Raw genomic sequence first — 22418 nt, 5'->3', positions numbered from 1 at the left:
AGACTACAATGCTGTGGAGAATGCTCCTAAGTGAGAAGAGACTAAGATGAGGCACATGAGCCATTGGGATCTTGGTTCTAAACAGTTGCATGGGCAGCACTGCTAATGTTCAAAATTTTATCATGAGACCTGTAATTCTGGTTTTCTTCAAAAACCCTCAGCTCCTAGACTCTTGCCTTTTCATGAAGTTCTGAATTTTTATTGCCATTTGGTCCTAAATTGTAAAGAAAAGCCTAATAAGGTGATACTATAATACATCTATGAAAAAAATGCAAAAAACCCAGAACTTTTCTGAAGATCACGTAATTATTGTTCAGGGACTCTACTCAGGATACAGGAAAAGACTGACACTGTTACATGACCACAAAGATGACTCTTAAGACACTTCATATTTTGATAATACTTCAAGTATTACCTAAAATGTGTGTATGAATGGTCATATACACTTGTGTGTTCACACACAATTAAGCTTTAAGTACAAGATCATAAAACAAAGTTCTGAAGAAGGCTGTATTCCAGGTGCATGCTGAAGAAGGCTATTCTGAAAATATTGGAAAGTTATAAACCACAAGGCAATGGCATCATTTTTTGGCTCATGTCCAAATAATTAAAACACCCTCCGCATACACAATTTTCTCTTTACCTTCCCATAATCAGTATTAAAAATGAAAGCACATCAGTATAAAATGTCAACTAATACAGTACAAAACACTGACAACTCATTTAAGAAAAAGATTGTTGTTTTAATTTAGGAACACAGTGATACAATTGTGTTTTGTCTGTTGCTATCACCTGCTATGATTTTGAATTGCAACAGACAGAAAACGGAGTATTCACTTACTGAAAAATAGGCCCTGAAAGGTCTCAACAAGATTTTTTTAGCGTGGGACTTCCTAGTTTCTTCTTTTGAATAATGAAAAGGAGAGAAGTAGAGGTCTTAGAAATTTAAGAGATGTCAGTTTAAGCACAGTCTTGTCAACTTAAGTTCTCAGGAATCGCATGCATTCTGAGCTTTTCTGAAATAACTTTGCTGTGTTTTATATGCAGCAACCATTTTTCCTGATGCGAATTGATAAGACTAATAATACAGAAAAAACCTATAGGATTTTTATTTTAGCTACTTTCTAAAATATTTTGCACAAATTCTTTTAAACATAATACCATCTTGGGATTCCAGTCACTATAAGGACCTTCTATCGGACAGCATAAAATTTTAAGTCATTCCCTGCCTGGAAGCACTAGTAAATAGAAGTGAAAAGAAAGAAAGGGATAAGGAGAGAAGGAGAGTAGAAGAAAATAAACAATCTCCACTTTAGAGAATGAGAATAGAGGAACAAAAGAGTTTTCAAGTAGGCAATATCATTAGATCATTTGTCCTGACCTTTTTTAAAACATGGGTATATCCTTCAGTCACCTAACAGCCATCTCTTGCTCGTGCCACATTTTACACTGGACGGATATTTACAACTTTATTTATCCCCGTTCTGCTTCCTGTCCAAAATTTATGCTGATTAGCTCATCAGCAATTACAACATTTTTGGCTCCAGTTCATACTGGCATTAGTCACTACCTATTGTACAGCAACTGCAGAAAGCTCTTCTTTTTCCCCAGTCCCATCTGAGGTTATTGACGAGTTGTGCCTGGATAACCTGTTACCCACACACAGGGACAGGCTTTTATAGCACAATCCGCGCCTTTGCCTTGAAGAAATAGTCCAGAAACAGCATCCATTTTCTGCAGACAATCCCTAACGCCGGGAGTGAAGCAAGATCACTCCCCCAAATGTCTAAGAAAATGATTCTTCCCACAGAAAAGCAACTGTCTTACGCTGAGTACTGTTCTGGCTGGAGGTACAATTTGATTCTATAAAGCCTGGAGTGGTCCATCTTTGATGGCCTGACAAACAGAAAGTCAGTAACGACTGAGTATTGCATATGAAGTAATTTATTCCATCTAGGTCTCCCTTGCCATCAGCAGTTCAATAACAAGGCATGACCTGTCACACACTAAGCACGCAAAACTATTGCTACCTTAAGCAGAAATTGCAGCTGCTCAGGAGTTCCTAAATCCAAACCTCTAGCCCAAAAATCCATGTTTTGTAGACTATTTCAGAGCAGAGGATTTTATTACTTGGATGTGCAAAACAGCACTGGAGGAACAACAACATTTTCACCAAAATCACACATATATGTTGGATTTAATCAGTTTCAGTCATTTTACTGTCTTCTTAAATTCAATTTCCTTCACTTCTTTCCAATTTCAAAGAAAACAGAAGCATTTCTGCAAAGACACACATTAGGCGGCCCTGTAAAAATGTCAAAAAATTGAATAAAAGTTAACTTAAACTGTTCAAAAATGTCTGCATGGCCATTGGCAAACAAAAGAACAGCCGTCCAGTAAAGTATGGCTGATGACTTGTTAAGTTTAACAAAAGAAAACCAGTATAAATGTATGCAGACTCCCCTCAAAGACTGCAATGAGAAGACTGCAGACAAGCATCAAGAAAAAACTAAAATAGTAAAAACTGGACGATACTAAAGGAGTATCTCGGAAAAGATGTAATACACATCCCTTTAATCTCCTAAGATTAAAAATATAAATCAAATACAACCAAACTATACATCATTAAATATTACAATCTAAAATTTTATCATAATTTCAATATGAGTTTATAATAAAGCAAGAAAGATTAGGGAGAAAATAATCAGACTCTCACATCATAACCCAATTCCATGAGACAACTGCTACAAGACCAGACCACAGAAGAGTGAAACATGGGTTTAGTTCCATTCTCTCACTGCTGCATGTTGGCATTACCTTTTAATATGTAGAGGTAGAATTATGGCCAAAACTGTCACATGCACACAGTGCTGCACTGTATAAATTTGAAATACTTGTCTATCAAAATTATCAGTGCAAAAGAGTGCTTTGGACCATAACCCAGTATGCCTGGTATTTTTCATTTATGTGATTTAGACCTGAACCTTTATGTAACCCTGCCCATTTTTAAAATTAGTTCAAATTCTTCTTACATACACTCTAACACTTGACAATTAGCATTCTTTGCACATAACTGATATGAACACATGTCAACATATTAAATGACTTTTTAAACAGTCGTATTAAAGAATCATATGTGTTCCAGCTAGGAACATGTGGGCTTCTTTTTTTACTTAAAGCGACTCCTCAGCTTACCAATAAAAAATCTAGGCATAAAAGACAATATAGACACAGTGTGCTTCATGACTTTTGTTGATGAATATGCACTCAGCCCTTGGAATAACTGAACAATAAATAAGTGCTTAGTAGGCACTAGGTTGCAAGTATGCAAAAACCTTATGGAAGTAAAAAGAACAATTACAAATTACTTCTGTCCAGCAAAACGAACAACTGATCTTTTGAGTTCCAGCGAGACACCTACAGAATTAGGTTTGAACTGTTTCTACATTCAGCAATTTTAGGATGCACATCACCACCATACCATCTCTACACATTGTATACTCTTAGTCTTTACCCAGTTCAGTATTCTCCAACTTTGTTTTTGCAATTCTTATACGACAGTCTGTCAGCAAGTATATATTTTAAGTCAAAGTATTTTAGTTTTGTTTTTACTGAGACAAAAGGAATTCTGTACCAGCTTCACAGAGCTCTGACAAGACAGCATTAAGTTGCCATTAGAATAAATAATTAAAAATGGTATTCTAGACAGTTAGATATTGCACATGTCAATACCAGAAAACTGTGGTGATAATATCTCTTTCCTACTGATTGATAGTCCTTTACTTCGTCCTAATTGCAGTTTAAGTGTAATTGAATTGGAGGAAGAATAAATACTGAAAAAAACAACCCCCCAAAACCTCTAAGACCCATTGAATTTAATTTAAATGCAACAGAAATAAAACCTGTCAGAAATATGAATCAATTGCTTCTAACAATGGCGGGGTTTATCCTCTCCTTAAAAAACAGTATTTTAAAGTGGGAAATAGGAAAATTCATTTTATTCATGGGGTAGAAATTACATTAATATTTTCACTTCAAGGCTTCAATTAATTCTGATTATTTGTCTTTTAATTTAGATGATACAGATTTCTATTTATAGTATATTATGGAATATATTTACACTCCAAACCCCATAAACTCTCCCGCTTACAACTGCTTAGAATAATATCTTACATCCATTTAAGATCACCGAACAATTACTGGAACACATTTACTTCTTTTAATGCTATTTAACTTGAAGACAAGTAAACTAGTCAATACCATGGACCAGTCAGTCACACCTGCTGCTTCTTGGACCAAATTCTGGGATTCTCTGCAACACAGCTTTGACACTACCATCTAACATGGTACACTGCCACACCAGCATAAATGGACATGCTTTTTCACTTAAACATCAGGAAACACTTAATAAATTCGCTAAATAAAAGAAGTATTCTCTAAAAAATAATTTGTTTTCTTCTCTGAAGGGCAAAAGTGTGTTACTTACTACTAGAAAGGGATTCTTAATCAAGCAACTTTACTATTCCCAAACCAGAAGTAGTAACAACAGAATTCCTGATTTTCTGGAGCAAAAGGAAGAGGAAATAAAAGAAGTTTCAGAAAGTTGTATGTTCTCTGTGCTTTTTTTCTCCCTCTCCAGACACTTTCTTAATCATTTAATCAGCAGAGTTCAAAACTCTGATTGCAAAGGACACAATACTGAAGAATGGCTCCTAAAAACACTGCAGTAAGCCTTAGCTATCTGCTCCCTTGTGCCATGAAGACAAGACCCCAAACCATAATGATCTGGGGAGGAATGCTGTTTTACTTTGTTATTTAAATACATTTCCTGCACCAAGTTGTACTTAACCCCCCTACCATATCTAATGGTTGCATCTGCCACGAAGGAAGAAGTAGTCTTACATGGTGAAGACAAATGGATTGGCTAGAATAAACACAATTATCTTGGAATAGGGGCTGGATAATAAAAACTGGTTTTGATCAGCAAAATGCGAAAGGCACAAACCTCCACTTTTCAGCATTTAAATAACAGCAAGAAATTAGTCCCTGCTCTACCTTCAACTACAACATAGAATAAGAGTCAAAAAGAAAAAAAATACCAAAAAAAGGCTTCTGAATTCCTTTGTACTTGCAACATTTATCTTAATTGAAGATAACAAAAGAACAATAAATTGATTAAGAAGCAATTTCACAGATATGTTAAAAGTTGAAATGAAGACACAATAAAATGGCTAAGAGCTATTGTTCATTAAATATTTCTACCATCATCGTGTCTGGGGCAGGAGAGAAGAGGACAAATAAACACTATCCTTCTTGTGATCTGACTGAATTTTTAAACAACCATACTTCTCTTCCATACCAGAAGAATCCAGTTTTGTTTCTTTTTTCTACATCCTCTCTTCTGTTGATGTTGGGAGGCTGTTTGGTGCAACAACCTATGTTACCTATTAAACTTCAATAAACCCCCATCCCACAACTCTGAACTCTTACAACGTAACAGTGCTAACGCATGGGAATGTCAAGCTGCTTTCTGAAGTTTGGAAAACGGCATGATTTAGGATTGAACATGAAACACATTCTATCTTCCTCTGTGTTCCTTCCATTTACAACCTTTACTGTGGAGCTGTTTTGTTCATGGCAGTTTACTTGGCACGACTGCCTTCAAGCAGGATTAGCTATGATGTTTCCAGTCATGGCGGACTAAACAAGCCTCCACTGAACTACACACACTTCATTAACATGTATTTTTGTGCAGATGTAGGACACAGATAATGAGCTCTCTCCCACCTTACTAGATTTCAGTGGTGGTGTGTTTTTAAGTTCCATTTTTCAATTATCATCCATCCTGTCTCTACAGACACCTCCTGACCTTCTCCAACACACAAAACTGAACACATCACTGATTCCACACCCTTTCCCCTGTTCACAAAACAGGGTAATGTTTAAAGTTAAAAATTAAAGTTATTTTAAGATTTATGGGGTTCTTGATCACATTTGCCCTGCTCTAAGGGAACAAAATTCCATCATAATTGTTGCATTACCATGGTCATAATTTCTTAGTGTGTGATGTAGCATTCTTAGTATACATCACAGCTTCTTTCTGTTAGTATCCTTTTACTTGAGATAATCTACATTATATTTTGTTGTACATTGTACATTATACAATTCAGTATTTTTCAAATAGTAAGACCAGGCATTATTTTCAAGAATGCACATCTTTCAGGCAACCAGCAGTAAAACCATCCTCACCGTGACTAATTTTGAAAATATACATTATTTCAGTTCTCTCATGGAATTTAAAATTTATCCCGACATGTAAAGACTGCCCAAGATTTCAAAAGTTATGGGCAAGATAATCCTGCCTCCCGCTCCCCCCAGTGTTAAAAGGACATTTTTTCAAAGAACAAAGCCTAAAGTGATTAATTTCTGTAAGTCACTTATCATAAAGCACATTTCTATACCACCTTAAGAGTAAGAAAAGTGTTACATTTAACTCAGTATGCTGAAAATATGCCTAGGTATATTAATGATGCATTCTTTAAGTCTGAATGAAATCTATCCAATATTAATACAGAGGCTCCACTGTACACAGAAGTGTCAAATGTTAACATATGTAAATTCAGGAAATAAGGAAAGTTATAAATGGACTCAGTTACATAGACTTAATATTACAGCACAGCTACAGAAATAACTTTTTTAAAACATCATTTTGATTTTTTGCAGTGTTCATTTCTGAAGGACAAACATTTCTCTCCATTTCCTCCATTATTTCTGCAAGCTATGCAAGAGTTAGCTTTTTTTAGTGCAGGAAAGACCAAGGCTTTGTTTCTCCCCTGACTTACACATCTCTATTTAAGACCAACACAATAGTTGAACTGAGAAATTTATAGCATAAAAAAGAGTTTCACTGACAGACTGTACAATATGGTGTTACTGGGAGAAAGCAAATACAAAAGTCTTTTCTCAGTGCAGCTAGGGCAAATATGAAAGGTCTTGCGGCAATCAAAATTAAAATTATCTCAACTGAAAAAGATCAGTAGGTTACTGAATAGTGCAGGTTACTGTCATAACTGACTGGAACCATTTAAAGTAAGAATGCATGCGAAGAAGTTAGCAGATGAGAACAATAAAAACATTGTTATGTCTACATGATGATAGATTTCAAAACTGAAACATTCATAAATAACTTGCGCAACAGAGGCACTTAGTAAATGCCACAGCAGAAGTGTTTAATGTATTCCTAGGATGTTAAAAAGGGAAAACATCTGCAAGGGTAGGGAACGAACTTGACTGAAAACAGAAATTGTAACATAGTGCCCAGAATACCGTACCTGATCCTAGTGTCCACCCCTTCACAAAATGCAATAAAATTGAAAAAAACTTTCAAAGTATGTCATAAAATTATTCCGTAGTTAAAAAACTGAGTAGTCAAACTATGAGTTGAGCAGCTCAATTTTTTAGCATACTGAATAGAAAGTTGAGAAGGAATTTGAAAATTAGTAGGGAGACTTATGCTGCTTTGGTTTTTTGTTTGTTTTTAAATTTGATAGTGGACATAATTACACATCAGCACAACCTTAGCAGGGGAAGGAGAGAAATATCTTTAAGGAAAATAAGCTAGCATTGTAGCACATGGACGATAAATCTGAACTCTGGAGGAAATAAGATCTGTGAGCTATATGTGAAAACAGGGGGCACCTGTATATCCAAGTTGGTTAGCAGCAATAATCTTTTCTGACATTAAACTGAATCTATGAGGTCTCCTGGCTCATTTCATGACGCACAAGGAAGAGGGAGGAGCAATAACAGGAAAATTTTCATTACCCTTATTAAAATATAAACACTGGCAGTTTTGCATTAAGAAAGAGACATCATTTAACATTCATGTTTCAAGGCTTTAGCCAGTCACTTGCAAGGATTGGGTAGTACAGGATCAGAACCACTTCACTTTTCTATAGGACTGTAATGCTTCTCACCATAACATTATGAGAAAATACTCTCATTTTGCTGCCAACAGGGTTAACAGGGAGCTTAATTAGCACAGGAACTAATAAGCTTAACATTCTCATTCTGTAAGCGAAGCAGTTACTACAAATAAATATCTATACTAAAGATTTTTGTATTTGGACTTTGGACTCTCCCTTCCCATAACAGAACCAGTTTGATATGAAGAAGTGCACCAGAAGGGCTTCCACGGCCCCTCTGGCACCACTCAAGGGGCAGCGCAGTGCCACCAGCTCTTAAAGAGGATAGTTTCCATTCTAGCACAGCTTGCATGGAACCAGAATAAGACAGAGGGGGAAATCACACAAAGAAAATTTGGCCCAGAATAAAAATAGATTGGCTTCCTGCTGCGACCATCCCCAAATTCCTGAACAAATTGCCTGCGGGAAGCTTCTCTGGCATGCAGCCTGTTTAGGACAATTCTGGGTAAGGAATAGCTGGCTACTTGGACGTCTGGTATCTTCGGCTTCAAAAACAGAGAAATGAAGTCATGACTGTGGGTCAAAATGAAATGGAATCTAATCTCTAAACATGTAGATCACTAGTGGCTTCTCCTAAGTCATCCAGCTGTACTGGAAGGCTTAAGAATGTACTAGAATTTTTTTGAAAACTCCCAATTCATTAGTTTTAAGAGTTACAAAGTGACAGAACTCAAGAAAGAGAATGTTGACATAAAAAAGAAGAAAATTAATAAAGTACCAACAAATTTAACTACATCAGAAAAGCCACTTCTCTCCTGTTCTAGAAGTTTGAATCTACAGTAGATCTGACATAGGTCAGGATGAAATTATGCTAAATTGCTGCATTAAAAAAAAACAAAACCCAACCAACAAACCAACCTACAGACTACAATTAAATTGTAATTGGATTTGTCATTTCAAAGTATTAGCATCAGATTTCCAGATAATAGAGGGTGACATGCTCTTATGCTAATAAATAGAAAGTTAGCAAAGTAAACAAACGCTGTGCTTCTACTGTAAGGAAATACATGCGCCAATGAAGCAACCTTTTCAGCACAGAAGTAATTTAATACCCAAACCACATGAAAAGTGATCTCTCTGGGAATAGCACAGCTGCTAAAATCCAAGTCAGTTTTTATTAAATCAAGTCTGTTTATGTAAAACAGGTCTCTCTTAAAATGACCTCCAAAAGAAAATTATTTGCTAACAAAAAGTTGATATCTGCATTTATCTACACTGATGTATGTTTTTATTGTTTTTGTATATCAATATGTCCTGGATTGGAGATAAAAAGAAGTAAAAAAAAAAAAAGAAGAAAAAAGAAAGAACTTATTCTAACAGCTTAACTTCTCAGCCTCCACCATCATAAAGTTTTAGCTACTGCTGAGATTACAGCTATTCAAGAGGGTAGATATCTGTTTCTAAAAATAACAGCAGTTTTAAGTTTGGTGCTTCAACTCTTGAAAGAAGAAAATGGACGTCAATAGTCCTTCAAAACTTGTCTAATGTACCCAGATAGCCTTGAAAAATAAAAGGAGTAGTGTAGAAGAAGAAATTGTGCAAGTCCTCAAAAAACCAATAGTGCCTCAAGAGTTTTTGATAGCTGGACAGTAAAGGACAAGAGCAATGAAAAAAGCAGGAAGAACTTCTTGCAGTAAGTCTCAAGGTACATAAAAGTGAACCAAATTAACGGCACTCCCAAGCAGTCAAAATCATGAGTCAAAACCTCCGAATCTTCATATCAAGATATCCCAGTCAAAATTTCTTGAACTCTCACTACATGGCCATAGAAAACTTGCCAGAAAAAACTCTTCAAGGCCACGGTACAGGAAAACGTTCCAAGACTGAAGAGGAGGCCTCACACAGACACATTAGTGGGCTGCCCCAGTGTTCTGGCAAGACACAGCTCGGATCCAAGCAACAGCTGTAAATCTGTTGGGTGACTCAGGACTGTCAACGCTAGCATCAAAATGAAACAGCCTTTTCCATAAAGAAATGTTATGGAAGTAATTTTTTTTCCTTAAGTGTTCTTTATAGGTTTGTTTTGTATCATAAAACAGAAATTTAGACAACTTTGTGTATTTGTAACAATACTAAGTTCAGGAAAAGTACAAAGATATATTTATTCATCGGACATAGGAAATGATTTCTTAAAAAACTAAAAACAATACCAAATTTTTTCCCTTGCTACAAAGCTAAAAGATACTGACAGTATTTATGTGATAAACTTTTCAGAAATATGTTGGCCCTAGTCTCTGCTTGGTTTCTTTAGCGAAATAGAATGTTTGCATGGAGGCAGCATGCTAACACATGAAGCCACAGAAATTTGGAAAACAGCTAAAAAAGAAGGGTATGAGGGGAAAAGAACTTTAGTTGAAGTGACAGCACAGATTCCAAGCCCTAAAGAAGCAGGAGAAAATGCCAAATACAGAGCAGTCCTTGGCACCCCAAGACTGACCTAGAGCAAGACCATTCTGTACATTTAGATAAAGTACAGACAAACTCAGACATACTTTGGTTGAACAGGCTGTGCACTTATGAAATGCCAGGCTGACTGGAAGAACGTTGTCAAATCTTGATAAAAATCCACGGATCTGGAAGATGAAAAAAATTACAACACTATTTCTACAATCACAAAAAACATCTCCAAAATTCAATATGAACTGGACACATACATTCAATAAAAAGATGAAGATCTTCTATAACTAGGGTATTACTGTTCCAACACAGTGACCCCCAATAACACCTGCAGATAATTTAGACTCAATATATGTTACTGGTTTTCTATCTATAGATATAAATAATGGCACAACTATCTAAATGCAACACTATTTAAGCATAAATAGAGGCACAGCACCACCTGGAGTTTGACTGTTCTGATTGCAAAATTTGATCAAAAATAAAGCATCATGGTATAACCAGTTAAATATTTTTTTTCTCATCCCTATAACATATAAGCCAAAACCTTACCTGTCGCACATCCCTAAAATATGTTCTTAATATGGTGCTATGGGTACATAATTTTAAAATTCCAGACCATTTTTTCTGGTAACACAGCACTGAAAACACTTTACAGCAGGGTTTGATCATATGGGCTATAAACTATTCGAACCATTGATCACCTTTTTTTATTCTGTGGCTTTCCAGGTCTACTACAATGAAAAGACATCACTAAGAACATAATTTAAGCAGCTATCCAATACATAAAATAATGCCTGAATTAATATTTAATTCCATTATGGAAAATACTTCCGATATGCACTCCATACATTTACTGCAGTTGAAACAGCATAAACCTTGGAAGCCAGCAGCAATTTAAACAGTATTAACACTAAGGTATTTCTGTAGAAACACCAAGCCATACATAATGTTAGAATACAAAAATACTGTAATTTTTAAATAAACCCCACACCCAGGACAAGAAAGAAAACAACAAAATCAAGTCTTTCGGATACCACATTGCTTTGTATTTATGTTATCCTAGGAACTCCAAGACACTTCCTGGAAATAAATTCAGTTCATTTATGACAGGCTAAGACTATGAGTGTGCAACATCTATTACCCAACAAAGGAATACCCTCTTAATAAAAAGGACTGCTGCATTAATTAATTTTCTTCTTCCACAGAAGTGGGCTAACAAATGAACAAAGAACAACACAAAAAAACACATCAGAAAATAACAGTTAATTTTAGACCCCTGGAGACAATATTGCACTCACTGAGCTGATTATATGGGTGACTGCTAAGAGAAATCAGCAGTTTGTAAAAGGATCAGATGTCACAATATTTGAAACAAACTGTATACTTTCATTTTATACCTACTACTAAAGTTATATTTGTGTTAGAATGTCTAAAAGTGAAGACATTCATGATAGTCACTAAATGTAAATGTAAATACAGACATAGGGTTGACAGAAGTCATAATTCAATGAAAAGTGTTCTGATTAAAATCCATATTTGAAATGGATATCTCAAATCACAGCCCAAAACAGAAGAATAACGCAAGTAAAATCATATAAGGGTATAAAACAAATCAGACTGGACTGACTGGACAGTTAACATTCACATCATCAGGAAATACATGAACTGTGAGATCATTATTTTTCCAGTACACACAGTAAACTTTCTAAAGTTTACTAGGAAACATTCTAAAAAAAAAATTACTACAAATGTAAAATTTCTAGCTTTTTGCTGAGGAGGGGTGGGAGTGGGGCATAACTTCTTCACTATTGCTTTTTAGGTGTTAAGAGAAAGTTCAGATTAGAGATCTGTTTCCCAGAGGTCTGGAGCATAGTCACCATTTTGAAACAATGTCACTCTATATGTGTGAGAGTCACAAAGATTCAACTGTCAGAATTACTGAAGTTATTTTTCAAAATAAACTGACCTAGCATAAGTAAAATATCTTTCATATTATCATCCCATATGATCTCAGGAAACATTCAGATAATCACAGAAAACTACCTGGAAATTATGACATTCATTTTTCAACTAGAAAGCAGTAACTTCTCCAAAGACAAATCAGAAGGGAGTACCTGGATCATCAAATGCATGAGATTTAGATTTGGCTTTTCCTTCCTATTTGAGACACAAGAGATCCAAAAACCTCCCTGGGATACACTGCAGCTGCTGGCCCAGGCTGGCCCTGGCTGATGACAGCATTACCGTTTTACCTACAGATAACCCCACACGATAAGGGAGTAACTTAGTTAAAGGAACCTGTCAGTCATTAGGGAAATTACCAACTTACCAATTAGTGCCAAAGTTGGAAACTGTCAAGAACGTTCCAGAGGAAGAGATTATGAGCACCAGCAAGGACAATGCCTGGTACTGAAGGTACCTGAACAAGCCAAGCGAGAACTGGATGTTCCCTGCCAATCCTGCAGCTGGCTGTGCCCACAGTAACAGACAGAAAAGCTTCAGGGGTATGGGAGAGAGACCCCTGAGAAAGAACTGGAGAGACTCCAGAATAACTGGAGAGGCAGAACCCAGGGTTCTCCCAGGAGAACCCCAGTGCATAAAATGACCCACGTTTAAACACTGGTTACTACATAAAATTATAAATAAAATCAGAATAACGTTGTATAGACCAGGCCTTGTGATTACCGGGATGTTGCAAAGAAAACATACTAGTAGCTTTATCCTTTTCTGAATCAAGATTCATTCTTAGCACAAAAAACCCTAATATCAATAGAAACTAAAAATACCACTTAGAAACAAATAACTTATTTCTTTATACAACGGAACCATCCAGAGTCACTCAGATAGCAACATAATGAAAGAGGCACAAAATACTTCTAGTAGCCAGTGATAAAAATCACAGGGGATATGATTACGAGGATAAGATCAGCAGGCAGGTTTTTGAAGAACTGTTATCTATACAACAAATAAAACCAAGTCTATCCAGCAATTTGAAAAACAGTAACATATTTGTAACCAGAGTTTGGGTTGAGTAGAAGAATAAGGACACAACTGTTTTGGAGAACTATAATAATTGTGAGTTGGCTGGATTTAAATTTTTTTTTCAAACTCAGAAGGGATTTAAAGAGTGAACAAAAGTAACTTTGAGATGCTCATATTGTCAGTTCTGATGGGGAACAGAAAAGGCAGAAAGGTTGCCTTATTCACATATTGCCTGCTCCAAATAAACTCCTGCTAAGTAGGTAACAGGAATTGTGTGGCCACTAGTAAGACAGACACAATGCCAGGAACACAACTACTTTAGCCCATGTGATGGATTTTATTTTATTTTTATACCTATATTTTTAACAAACATGGAGAGTCAGTCCTTTGGAGAATGGAATCAGCATACACTATGTCTTTGTTAAGGAGGCAAAGTCTGTGATGTTTGCCTTATATCAGTTCCCAGCTTTTAAAGAAAAGCTTTTACTCACAAATTATTTACCTGATGAGGAACAAGTCCAAGAGAAGTAGGCGGCTCATTCATTCTATCATCACTACTGCTAGCCACAGCATAACCACTGCCAAAAATCCAAGAAGGAAAATTAGAACAAGACCACATACTCAACAGTCAAAATTTCCAGTAAGTTTCAACACATTTTGTTACAGCTTACAGTTCAGAATCTGGAAAGGAACCTATCTGGAAAGTCTGTTTCATAGTAAGTAAGATTCAGCATGGGAATATAAAAACTCTTTTTCAGAATCAGTCTCAGACTTGTAACATACTCATGTCCAACTTCTAACTCACTTTTTCTTTCACAGATTTTGAAAGACAGAACTCAAGCCTAAATTCCATGATGCAGAATTTCAGAATAATTTTTGTATCAAGCCCACTTTGCAATACTTAACTTGAAGCCCTTCATGTGGCACATGTAGTTATCATAACTCATTATCAAATACACTCGAGCAAAGGAATGCCAAGACCCACTAACAGGAATACTTGCTGCTTTTGAAGTATTCTCAGTACTTTTCTACTTTTAAACTCAGAAGGAGAGACTGCCAATTTCCAAGACAAAAAAAAAAAAAAAAAAAAAAAAAAAGAATTGATGACCCAGTTCTCTCTTAAACACTATTAAATTACACTATTATAGTAGATATGACCTATACATGACATGACATTACAGGCAACATTACACCTACAGAATTGTCCTTAATGTGTACTTCCTCCTCCTTCTCCCCAAAAAATTAATATAATTTTATTTCTCAGAGAACACCTTTTGAAAGCCAATCCAGAAATGACTCACCCTTCTGGATGCTGTAAGACAGAAACCATTAATTCCACTGCAAGTGCTCCAGCTACCATAGCTAATCCAGGTCGACTGACTGTGCACTGCTGATCCAATGTCCGATCCCTGGTGGACTACAAAAAGAGACAATTCTGAAGGAAACAAAAAAGGGAACTCAAAAGTCACTAGCTGCCTTACGACACAAAACATCTCTAGTTCTGTGCAAATAATTTCTTTAATCTTCCAAATAAAAGATAAGCTATTTCTTAATCCTCTATATATCAACATAAAACAAATCCCTTTAAGAAAAAACATGTAAAGGAAATAAAAATTCAAGTCACAACAAAAGATATATAACCACCATTTGCATAAGGTTCTACTCACATCCCCTGGTGCCACAACATCATTGCAGAAGTAGCAACCCAGTTTATAGCCGGGGATGTTTGAAAAGAGTGATGATCCCAACAGATCAGAAGAACCAGAGGCATTGTTGAAACATGAATCATCAGATTCTTGCTGTTTTGGTTTCTTTAGTCCATGTCTCATAACAACAAATGTGTCAAATCCCAATGCAGCATTGATGACCAACTGTGAACAACAAAGAAAAACAGATTTTAAGCAAGACAAAAGGGGAGGGGAAAAAAGGGCCTCAAGGTTTTATTCACTCAATGTCAAAAAAACCCTACATGCTGTAGATGGACCAATGACCTATTTACTACATAGCTATCCCCCTAGCCATAAACAACAGATTTTCTGAGAGGTGCAAATTCTAGTTGTCAAGCACTTATAAAAAGCAAACCAAAAAAGTCAGTTTCAGAAATGCACAAACCATTACCTTTTTCTGTGTCTTTCAGGGAAGTTTGATACAAATTAATAACTCCTTCTAATCGTCAGCAAGTGTGCTTTGTGTAATGAAAGAAAAAAACCAGGAACTCCATAAATCTGTTGTGTTAGTTTACATCTGAAACTAGGTTCACACCAACTAACATTCAATGTCTCACTAAAGTTGCTGAAGCTGCTATGCACTGATATGAATTAACATCCATGCATCCAAATTGGCCCACTATTCATACAATAATTAGTATCATTATTGAAAAGTTTGATTTGGTTCCAGCTCAGAATTTATTTTCAAGTTTGTTACATATTCTGTACATTCATATTCTCTAAGTGCTAAAATATTCCAAGTGCCACTTTACTACAACAGTGGCTATTAATAACAAGATTTCGTGTAATTTGAAATTCTCTGTGTAGTCTTTTCAGTTCACTGTGGTCTGAAATACAACTCATTAAACACTGCTGTGTGACAAAGCAATGAAACAAGTCTGTTATCCAAAAAAAATTCTGCTCAGTGAGGAAAGCAATTAATGATTACTTATGGTCTTCATATGCATCTGTTTAGTCACATGGGGAGCACAAACAGCTGTGGTACACAATTACACTGTCATCATTTTCCCCTTTCTCTTCAGTTTGTGACAAGTGCTTAGAGTAATCTGAAGCTATGTATGTTATGATGATAATATCAGAAAACCAATACTTAAACTAGCAGATTTTACCAAACTTACAGGCAATGATTTAGATATAGCAAAAAGCAAAAACAATTATACGATAATGACCGCAGCCAGTAAAATATAAGGAAAGATATACTGCTTGATATGCAAATATTTTAGATAGAAATTGCAGCACAGTAGTTTGTCATTTTTCATTCTTATAGCCAGGAATTATTTAAAAGAGGGACTTTGAGGGAAGTTGTCAAGAATTAGCCATCTTAACTAGTAAGCTTGTGAGTTTCTTCATCATTCTCGGTATTTCAAATAATTTCTGCATATTCACTTTCAACTTTGTTTACTCCTTCCTCAGTCCTAAAGTAGAACTATGCTGCTGAATCTGTGGTAGCACAGCCAGGTCTACAGCAAACAAGTAAGAGATTGCATCTTCTCACTACATCCCCCTGTAAAGCCTAAAGATGGTATTCCCATTGCAAAATATTAATAACGTGGCACAGCAGGTATTATCAGAAATTAATAATACTGCTAAACACTTCCCACTGCAATAAACTCTTTCTCTCTCATCAGTTTACTGTCCAGCAACTATTTGAACTGATTGACTCATAATAAAACCCAACCAACCAACCATCTGTTTTTTATAGACACTACGGAAAAGCGTACCTTCTGGCATGTATTTAAAAAAAAAAATTAGTAAAATTTTAAAAGTTCCAGTGTTCAGCAGAAACAGGGATTTCACATCTGATACAGAGACTCAACATCTGAGTTTTGTGTTTGTCTAAGGTACTTGTTTTGAGAGGAAGGACTGCAGGAGTACCAAAGATCATCAAGGCAACTGAATGATTACATGGGGAAACCAACTCTTACTTCTACTCATGTACCGCTTATATGAGGAGAACTTTAATGAGGAGATTATCACTCACTATATTTTCATTTTCTGTGTGCCTGTTTTGAAACTTTGGGGTCCAAACTGCAGCAGTGCTCAGATTTACAGCTGTCATACAAATTCACAGAATCCCAGGCAGGTGGGGTTGGAAGGGACCCCTGGAGAGCACCCAGCCCACCCCCCTGCTAAAGCTGGCTCACCCAGAGCAGGCTGCACAGGGTCATGTCCAGGCGGGTTTGAATGTCCCCAGAGCAGGACACCCCACAGCCTCGCTGGCCAGCCTGCCCCAGGGCTCTGTCACCCTCAAGGGAAAGACATTTTTCCTCGCATTCAGCTGGAACTGCCTGTGTTGCAGTTTGTGCCCGGTGCCCCTCGCCTGCCACTGGGCACCCCTGAAGAGCCTGGCCCCGTCCCCTTGGCACTCGCCCTTAAGGTATCTGTGGGCATGGGCCAGCTCCCCCTCAGCCTTCTCTTCTCCAGGATAAACAGGCCCAGCTCTCTCGGCCTTTCCTCAGAAGGGAGATGCTCCGGTCCCCTCATCATCTCTGTAGCCTCCACTGGCCCCTCTCCAGTAGTTCCCAGTCTCTCTGGAACTGGGGAGCTCAGCACTGGATGCACACAGCACTCCAGGTGCAGCTTCCCCAGGGCAGAGCAGAGCCGGGGAGAGGGGGGGGATCCCCTTCCTCGCCCTGCTGGCCACGCTCCTCCTCACGCACCCCTGGGTCCCACTGGCCCCTTGGCCCCAAGGGCATGCTGCTGGCTCGTGGGCAACTGGCCCACCAGCACTCCCAGGTCCTTCTCCGCAGAGCTGTCTCCCAGTAATGTTTATTCATATTTGAAGCACAGCTCTCATCAAATATTTATCAGCCTGAAGTACACTGAAAAGCAGGTATGAGCATTTCAAGATTGCACTTTTTGAGATTTCAGTGCTGTGCTTGTTCAGTGACAGGGAAATCCATCTTCTCACATCCAAGTGATCTTATGAAAATCAAGTAACTAAGATGCAGTCAGACACACTATGCCACTAAGTAGCAGAGAACTGTCACAAAGAAATTATAAAATTTGCCCTCAAAGTACGATTTGAATACTGTAAGGTAAATGCAGCGGGGGACTGCTAACTAAGCAAAAGTTTTAAAAATTATTAGAAGAACCCTATCCTGACTGAACCAGATGGGGGGGGCTGCACATAAAACTGCATATATTGCTTACAACTACCAATCCTCATACATATGAAAGAGCAGGTTGGCACTTTCCAGTTTCAGTATTCAGCTTTGCAAACTTCCTCTTTTTTTTGTCAGTTCTGTGCTGTTTTTAAACAGCTCAAGGAGTGCTGAAAGACCACAGCTGCAAACTGCAGAAAAAACAGTAGAATTAAGTAGGAACTGATAGTTATGAAGGTACATACACTCAGTTACACCTGAAGTTATACCTCACTGAAGTCCACACTAAGGGACACACTGATATTTTCACTGGCAGCATAGTTCACTAGCAAAGGGAAGTTCATCTGAGCTACAAAGACATACAAGCCTATTGCTCAGGATCAGAAATCTTTTTAAAAGAAGGAAAGAATGGAAGAAAATAATTTAAGACCTTGGCTTCAAAAAAAAAAAAAAAAGATAATTTTTTGACTTGGAAAAAACCTGCTTGCAAAGCAGGTGCAGAGGAAATTTAGTTATGTTCAGATGAACATAAACTTCAGAAAGGGGCACATACTTGGCATTTGTAAGATAAAACTAGGTTGCAAATACCACAAATCTGCATTCTCTCTCCTTTCTACTGTCCTTTTAAAAAAAAAAAAATAACATAAACACAAAGAAAAGAAACTACAAAAAACTAACAACTATTAGGAAACTAGAACTGTCATAGCTGGAAAATCACACAAGTTAGAAAAGACAAAAATCAAAGATTGAATAACAATACTGACTCAGCTGTGACACACGTATGTTTTCTTTTACTCTCGTGTTAAGTTCACAACTTAATAAATTGCTATGGACATCATTACATTTATACCACAACCTGCACAGGATGAGCACTGTGGTTAAGCTGACATGTTAAAAGCTTAATACTTGCATTTTCTGATTTTGTGCTATTTTAACTGAGCAAACATGAAACTGTATAATTCTTAAATTAAGAAATATCAAGATGACTTGAGACTGTTTTACTGAAGTCTACATCATGATAGCAAGTAAGTGTTCAGGATAATTTAGTTGGATTCTTCAGCAAAACCATATTTTCAACACCATTAATTTGGAGAAAGATGCTGCTTCCAGAACCCTGTGTGATTTAGAATACTCTTTCACAGGGGAAGTTTGAATGCCTCACTGTTTTCAAGAACAATATTCACACAAGACTAAAGTCTCTATCATTCAGATCTAAACCTCAGTAAGATTTGTAGGACAGGAAAAAAGGCTCAAAATCTTCTCCCCATATGCTTTTCTGATTCTTCCTGAAAAATTTGGTTAAGCTTATGCTTTATTTCTCAGTCTGGTTCATATCACCAGGACTGTATGCTGACCACAAAAGACATTTTGAGTATATAAGCATTTACGCATATTGTCTCACTGATCTCGTATACAGAGCATAATCTATAAGGTTTCAGATATCAATTTTTTTTAATATAAAAATTCATAATCTTAATGTACTGCAGCTCCCTCCCTTTTTCTTTGCCTGTAGCATGAGGGTATTACTTTTAAGCTACAGGAACAGCTGAATCATTCAACACTACCTCAACAAGAGTCATAGGCAGAGTTTGGGTGCATTGGCTCAGCACAATGGTATGTTTTCCAATAAGACAATGAGGAAAAACGCAAAGTTAACTTTTAACCAAAAAAGTGTTGGCATACTTTTTAAAGTGCAGAATTCACTTTCTAATTTTTCACTTTTGAGACATATTTTGAAAACTTGGTTTCAGACAAATTTCTACAATTCACATCCCCTATCAGTCAATCATTACTGTAATGACTTTAGTCCTCCTTACTATGATTCTGTTATTATTAAATTTTTTCTCTTAGTCTTACTATGAAATATGTACCCTTGGAGATACTCAAAAGATACTGACTAGACAAGACCCTGAGCAACATGCTGGAAGTTGACTCTATTTTGAACAGGGAGTTGGACCACATCACCTCCACAGGTCTCTTTCAACCTATATAATTCCATTACAAAAGTTTCTGTTTCTTCTTTTCAACATTCTCTTTTCCCGCCTTATACAGAATCTTTGAGGCCACAGAACGCAAGAAAAAAAATCCTGCACAATCACAACACGTAGGTCAAATATTTCGATTTCCCAACAAGTTCTTTTAGGTATACATAGCTGGTTGATATGCAAGAGCTGAAATACACTGGCAAGGATATTAGCAGAGTATGGTACAATACCTTCCTCTTGCTGGCTGCAATGACAGTAGGAAGCCATCGACTCTCTCTAGTGTCCATTAGTAGGAAAACAACATCATGAGCATCAATAAGCTCTTCAAGTTTAGCCACATCCTTCTGAGCCTGTGCCATTGTTACTTCAGAAAAATTCACGGGGTGGCCTGGCATAGGGATGCTCATGTTATAGCCTTCTGAGCTCTGGATGGAGACAGACAGAAAACAACATATTAAAAAGAGAACTTTGTAACTGAATAGAATTAGCATTAAGTTCAATACAAAACTGTAGAGTACAAATTAAATTACTGTTTGGCAGAATGGCAACTTGTTCTTTACATCTCTCCGTGTATCAGGGCTGTGCACTAAAGCACAGTGCTGACGTTTCTGAGGGATTGGCAGGCTCAGCTGCTGTATTTATCCACAACAGAGCAGCTCAATGCAAACATACTAGTCTGGGTCATGAGAGCAGACCGACCATGTTCAGGTGGCATGGTGCCCGCACTAACAAGCTCAGTCTCTCAGAAGGTCTTATTAGGCCTGGGAAATCACTACAAGTAGGTGGCTGAACTGCTCCTCATCCCAGAGGTTACAAACATCACTACAAAAGCAAGCAAACAGGTGTTACATATGATTATGATCATGCCATTAAACTTATATAAAACCATTGTCCTGGATTATCTTTGCAGCCACTTCACATGCAGTGTTAATGGGATGTACTTTACATTTCTGATATTGAGTATTGATTCAATTACAGTAAGACAGATGCAAAGTATCACACATTCTCCTCTTTGTTTAAAATTCTTTATGAGGAGAACAACAGTCTCTAATGATTTTCACGTAATTTGACCAGGCATACGTGAACTTGATATGGAAGAAAATCACTTCTGAGACTTGTTACTCCAGCGCTTGGATGTCTGGAGGCTTGCACTATGCAGATGCTGAAAGAGCTTGTTCCTATTGCAGAAACATGCCTCTTCCAACTCCGTATTTGGGCAGGGCATATTGAGCCAAAAATGGCTAAAGAGCCAAATAAGCATATACACAATGCATATACAACGCAAACAATTAACTCACTCATTTGGAAGTATGCTAGCACAATCTGTCAGCCATCTGCTGTAAGAGAATAATGGATCCTTCATACATGTTACAGAAGCACAGGCCTTGCCAAAGCCACTTGCTTGTCACTGTGCTGTAAGCAACTAACAATTTAAAAGCCAAAATTCAAAAGCTAGATCTAGCAAACATAAAATTACATGGGAAGAGAAGAAAGGAAGGTTGGTGGAATGTGCTTTTGTATAGACCAATTACATGCACAACTCATAAATCCAGGTGAGCCAAATAACCAGGAAAGTATACATTCTGAACATCATAAATACCCCTGAAGATAAAGAGACACATATAGCAGCTTGGGGAAATGCATTTGGGTAATGTCTGCATTAACCATATCAAAGGATACACCCCTTTTTTTCCCCCCTTCTTCCCCTCACACCCAAGGGGAAAAATGTAGAGTCCACAGTGACCTATACGCTGTTAACAGGGCAGCTCCCCTGTCTCCCAGTGAGGACAGCTCTGTATCAACAGCAGACATTAGGTAATTATTGTCATTATCACCTCCAAAGAGCTGTGGCAGGAACACAAAACTTAATCCATGCTATATATGGGTGATGTATTTACGCATAACTCATCAAGCCCCTGTACTGCACATAAATGTTGACTTATTAGATAACTGACACTGTTGGCAACTTTGGAGGTCAATTTTTGTTTCAAAAAAATAAATGAACAAATAAACAAATAAGTTATACGCTAGCTGCACAGAAATACAGTAAAAAGGTTTGTAAAATACTAAAATCTTAACAGAATTCAGAAAAAACAACAACTATCTAGTGACTGTAGCTGTAAGAATACATGAGTCCAGCAGCTTCAATAGCTTCAATTCTACTTGAATAACTGTCCCTTGAAAAAAAGACACCAGTCGCAACTAAAGGTAGCTGAGGTATGCTTTTGCAGTCAA

The 22418-nt window shown here is 37.1% G+C and overlaps 1 protein-coding gene across 7 annotated transcripts in view; it reads right to left on the bottom strand.

The window, feature by feature from the left end:
* The window catches only part of ATG7 (autophagy related 7), a 122331-nt gene that overhangs the window by 77668 nt on the left and 22245 nt on the right, over positions 1-22418 (bottom strand). For all 7 annotated transcript variants that reach the window (XM_080386144.1, XM_080386146.1, XM_080386147.1 and 4 more), the window contains exons 13-17: positions 20414-20608; positions 15035-15238; positions 14669-14784; positions 13870-13945; positions 10478-10558 (exon numbers count right to left, since the gene is read on the bottom strand). In XM_080386144.1, the coding sequence (XP_080242270.1) occupies positions 10478-10558; positions 13870-13945; positions 14669-14784; positions 15035-15238; positions 20414-20608 (672 nt within the window). The remainder of the gene's footprint in view (positions 1-10477; positions 10559-13869; positions 13946-14668; positions 14785-15034; positions 15239-20413; positions 20609-22418) is intronic.

Source organism: Falco punctatus, assembly GCF_963210335.1.
Source record: "Falco punctatus genome assembly, chromosome: 4".
Lineage (NCBI taxonomy): Eukaryota > Metazoa > Chordata > Aves > Falconiformes > Falconidae > Falco > Falco punctatus.
Note: the sequence above shows the minus strand (reverse complement) of the source record. Positions and strands in the feature narration are given on the sequence as shown.